The sequence below is a fragment of the Brassica oleracea genome, chromosome C9, assembly GCF_000695525.1.
Source record: "Brassica oleracea var. oleracea cultivar TO1000 chromosome C9, BOL, whole genome shotgun sequence".
Lineage (NCBI taxonomy): Eukaryota > Viridiplantae > Streptophyta > Magnoliopsida > Brassicales > Brassicaceae > Brassica > Brassica oleracea.
In genome coordinates, this window is record NC_027756.1 from 25,931,895 (window position 1) to 25,937,099 (window position 5,205).

General features: G+C 49.4%; 1 protein-coding gene across 1 annotated transcript; it reads right to left on the reverse strand.

The window, feature by feature from the left end:
- Positions 1-1,689: 1,689 nt before the first annotated feature.
- Positions 1,690-3,944, reverse strand: LOC106314656. Its single transcript, XM_013752493.1, has 3 exons — positions 3,859-3,944; positions 2,551-3,793; positions 1,690-2,493 (listed from the first exon to the last, which is right to left on the reverse strand). The coding sequence occupies exons 1-3, from the start codon at positions 3,942-3,944 to the stop codon at positions 1,690-1,692; spliced, it is 2,133 nt and encodes a 710-aa protein (XP_013607947.1).
- Between the last annotated feature and the right edge of the window lie 1,261 nt (positions 3,945-5,205).

Sequence of the window (5,205 nt, forward strand, 5' to 3'; positions counted from 1 at the left end):
GGGATTTCGCATTCTACCGCTCAGAAACTGGTCACTATCGAGTTCCTGTGCTGCATGCTGCCTCTGCAGAAGCCACTATCAGACTTATTAAAGTTTTACTGGTGTGGATGAAAATCTAAGTGCCAGACTTTACCACTCTCCACGTCTGGTCAAGCAGTCGAGTGCTCCCTGTATGTCACAGTACTTTGGCACTTTTATATAGTGTCCCATGTATCGTATAGCCTGGAGCGTTTTAATACAGCTACTTGCGCGTATGATTTTTGGGGACCCCGATATGTCTTAGGCTATACATGGGTTTTAGGTAGTATCGACAGCATACTCAGGTTTGCGCAGACCCATTCCTGCTTTATGTCTCATACCCATTTGTTTTCACGTGGAAATACCACGTATCAGTGAGGCTGAGCTGGGATTCGAAGGTTTCGTGGAACCTGATCCAGCCCTATATGCCCCTTTAAGTATTGTGGCTTTCCTACAACTTTTATAGTCGGAACTATTTCATTATATAAGCTTTGTCTGGAGACTCTTAGCATACATATAAGTAGGAAACCAAAATGCTTAAACAATAGATAATAGAGTAATATAAATCGAGATCTGGAGATCCTAATATAGAATAGTTGGTTGCAAGGTGTTCCAAATAGGTAGACTACGTTTTACCTTTGCTTTTTGATAGCTCGTGGACTCTTTCCTGTCGTAGAACCTCGTCCCCTTGTTGGGAGATCCCCGTCTCAGCTTGTTCATCATGGCTCCTGGCCGTGTGCCATCAGTTGGGTTGGTCCCAGGCCGACAGCTTGGCGTTTCCTTGGATGATGAGCCTAGGGGTTGTGCTCAATGAAGAGAGGGTTCCTCCTTTCATTGTCTGAGGGATAGTCCGTCGGGGATCGAATACTACAAGTGGTTTCACTACTAGTTTTCTCCCAGGGCTTATCGGGTTCTCTTATGACCTATGGGTCCTTGCATTGCTCGTAGGTTGAGCTTGCCCCAGGGATTCTATAATGATAGCTATTTTCTTCGGGACCTTGGGGGGTTTAGAGATCATCTCCCCCGGCGTCATGGATGATCCTGCTTCGAGGTGCGTGCCCCTCCTTTGGAAAGGCCAAGGTGTCGTCGGGGATTTAGGATTCCTTGGACTGGGTCTGCGATCGTCTACACCTGGTTGATTGAGGACTTCAAAAGCTTTCTGAGGTCTGATCCGTTCCGAGTGTACGCAGAAGATTGGTCTCCCGAGTGGTCCTTTAAGGGGAAAATGAGGTATCTCATCCTGCTTCTTGGTACTCCTTATCTGGCCGGAGTTTCGGGGTGCCGAGGTATCTGACAACATGTGGAGATGACACCTGCGGACCGTCGCCCTCTCCCAGCTGGGGAATGAAGCTTCTCTGGGCCGAACCTGCTGGAGCTTGTGAGTTTAGCGCGGATCCTCGACCCTGAACTCTTTCCTTGGGATTATCCTCGCGGGGATCCGGTTTTTCAGATATGATGCTTTGTATCTGGGCCTTGAATCGAAAGGACTCTGGGTTTTGACTACCTCCGAACTAGCTCGATTCGAATCCAAAAGAGACCATGCGAAGCAGTCGATGTTAAGCCGGGGAGAATTCCTCGGCCTCCTTCTCTCGTTCTAACTCGTCGCGTACCTTTCCTGTTGTTAGTCTCTAGTCCGAATACGTGTGGAGCTCGAGACCCACGCTGTAATTGCTATAAGACCTTTGTCTTCCCCTTTAAGGTGGTCTGGTAGCAGGATCGAGAATTTTCTTGATCACTCCTGACGGCCTTGATGCCCCAGGGAGTAGGGAACTTCACCATTCGATGGAGTGTTGAGGGGACAGCTCCCATATCATGGATCCATGGTCTTCCCAAGATCATGTTGTAGGATGATTGGCAGTCGACGAGCAGGAACATAGTTGACATGTTGATTCCTTCAGCATAGACTGGAAGGACCACTTCACCGGCGGTTCGCTTCACCTCTCCGCTGAATCCCACGAGTGTGGTTGTCTTTCTAGTTAAGGCACTTTCATCCAACCCCATGTCCTGATAGGCGGCCTGGAAGATGATGTTGCTGGAGCTTCCGTTATCTACTAGGATCCTCCTTACCAAGCAGTTTGCTACGGTAAGCGATACTACTAGAGCGTCATGATGGGGAGCCAGGACCTTCTCTTTCTCCTTCGCCGTGAAGCTTATCTTGTCTGTTCCCAAGAGTAGCCATTTTGATTTAGACGTCTCCAGACCAAGTTTGGCGTTTTGAGTGCTCTTCTTTGCAGCTGCATGGCTTATGCCGCTTATCTCTGAACCTCCGGATATGACATGGATTACTCGGTCTTGGCGAGGTGGTGACGCGGGCTTCGTTTCAGCAGATTTCGTGGGTGTCTCCTTGCTTAGGAGGTTCTTCACCTTTTCTGAGAGGAATTCCCGGAGATATCCCTTTTGGAGGAGCTTGTTGACTTCGATCTTTAATGCGATGCAGTCCTCCGTCTTGTGACCATGGTCACGGTGGAACTCACACTAGAGGTCGCGGTTCCGGAAGGAATCGGGTGCCCTCATCTTCGGGGGCCACTTAACCTGTTGACCCATCTGCCTTAGGGCGTTAATTAGCTCTGGTTGGGATACAGACAAGTGTGAGATATCTGGCCAGGTAGACACCGGCATCCCTTCCGCTCTCTCGAGTGGACGGCTCATGTACCTGCCCCGGTTCCTGCCTCCTTGGTCTTTCGTGGGTTTCTTGGAGGACCTCTCGTCTCTATCATTTCGGTCTTGCCTGGCTGCTTTCTGATCTTGTTTCTGTTGAGCCTTGGCGCGGCTTGTGACATCCTCTTCCCATTTCACTTGGGCCCACGCTCGAGACAATACGTCTTCCATGGTCTTGCACTGGTACTTGGTGAGTTCCTTATAGAGATCCCCGTCTGGGAGCAAGCCTCTTTTGAAGACTGAGATTGCCGTTGTGATGTTGCATTCGGGGATCGATACCTTTTCCTGATTGAAGCGAGCTATATAATCGCGAAGGGGTTCGACCCGATGCTGGAGGATTTCGTAGAGGCTGTCCGAGGTTTTCTCCAGGCTCCGGCTACTTGCGAACTGCTCTACGAACTTATCGCTGAGGGCCGCGAATGAAGATATGGATCCGATGGGTAGGTTGATGTACCATTGCAATGCGGGTCCGATCAGGGTTGAGCCGAATCCCTTGCACATGGTAGCCTCGCGGAACTCCCTTGGGAGTGCTACAGCTAGCATCCTTTGTTTGTACTGAGCGATGTGGTCGTCTGGGTCACCGGTGCCGTCATACATCTTTATGTTGGGGAAGGAGAACTTTCTTGGCATCTTGATCAGGCCAATGTTGTCTGTGAAAGGAGTATCGGCGTAAGAACCGGGATTACTTTTCCGAATCAGAGGTGCCACCCCGGGGAGCCTTTCTATCATACATTGCATGGCGTCGAACTTCTTGGAGAACAACTGCTCTAGGTAGGTGGTCAATGAGGACTGCAATGCCACGGCTCCTTCAGATGCTTCCTTCTTGGAGTCTGGCTCAGAGTCGCTGGATATTGTTTCATGGACTCGCGTATCTCCAACTTTTTCTCCTGATGCCCCGGCTTCATCTGAAGGTTGTCGGGCGATACCTCTTGCGGTGTTGGGTGTGTCCAGGCGCAGCATGGATCGGACCTGTGTGCGGAAGCGGCGTTTCTTGTTGCTTGCCGTGTTGATGGCTTGATTCTTGTCTCGGAGAACAAGGTTTTCAGAATCGAGCTGAGTAAGCTTCTCAGCACTTTGCTCCAGCTGCTTCGAGTGTTCGTCTAGCTTTTCCTTCAGGCTTTGGACTTCGGAGGAAAGCTCAGGGTTCTCGGTAGCTTCCCGAGCCTTGTGCAAGTCGGTTACCTGGCTTTGTAATCCTCGAGTTGCCTTTGTAGCTCGGCTTCTCTTGGTGTAGATTCTGACGGGTTGTCTTGCTCATCTACCGCCATCGTCACGTAGTTTAGATTACTCCCCTCCTTCTAGCGCCAAACTGTTAGGGGATTTTTGTGTAAGATCTTTTAGAGTATTACGGAACGATGGATAAGTTGGGTTTCGTATAGATTTATAGGTATTTTGTAAGGGTTTATGAGAGATTAGAGAAAAAGAGACTTGAAGAGATCTTTATTGAGTAGACAAGCAAGGATTACAAGTATTTTTGTTATGAACCCTAACCCTAGCCGTCTAAGTATAATCTCTAAGCCTAAAAGTGTCGATCCCTTATTCTAGGGTTTGGGTTCCCTTTATATAGTCGTATATAGGTCGGTTCTTGTCGGTTGGAGTAGATGGAAGTCTTCCATATTCTGAAATATGGAAGATTCCCCTTATCAGCAATTTGCCTTTTCTTGGAGCTGGAGGCGGTTCTTGGAACCGATACCGGGGTACTCGATACTGGGGACCCAGAACGTTTCTGGAACGGGGATCCGGAGATCAGGGTCGTACCTTGGGCTCAGAAGAAAATGATACCTGAGAATTTTTCCCCAACAGATATGCCTCAGCGAGTCCTTGTTGCTGAGTCGGCGCGTCAACTTCGCGAGAGATGGTCGAGGTGGAGCGAGTGATGGAGAGATTTCTCCTCCCGACTTTGTTCCGTGCTGTTACCATCCTGGAGGAATTTTCGAAGATCTTCTGGCGTTGGCGCCGGAGCTGATGCGTCCTCCGACCGTAGAAGGAAAAACGTGGGGAAACGTTGAGGAGACTAGTTCGACTCCAAGTAGAGTGAAGATTTTGTTGAGGGACTGTCTAGGAGTTGGGGTGACTTTTCTGATTCCTACGAAGGCTCAGAGGCCGTGGTCTCCTCTGGTGGGATTTCAATGCGTTTATGAATCCTATTTTCAGAACGAGACTAGGCTTTGGTTCCCGATCCCTCGACTCGTTACGTCTTATGTGAGACGTCGTGATGCGGCGATCAGTCAATTATTAAACGGTTTGCTTCGCCTCTCCATAGCATTGATGGTGATGGCAGCTGAGGTCGACGTATCGATGAACGTTTGAGCTTTCGAAGAATTGACGTATCTTAAGTCGATGGGAGAAGGGCTATACTCGGTTCAAATGAAGCCGAACTACAACGTTATCGTTGGGCATCCCAACATGATGAATAACTGGCAGCGCTTCTACTTCTACGTTAAGTCAGACGAGTTTGCTTTCGAGGAGCCGCCCGGCGCCACCTTCCGTTTTTTGTGGAGCTCTGAACTTGGTAGATTGTCGCTGATA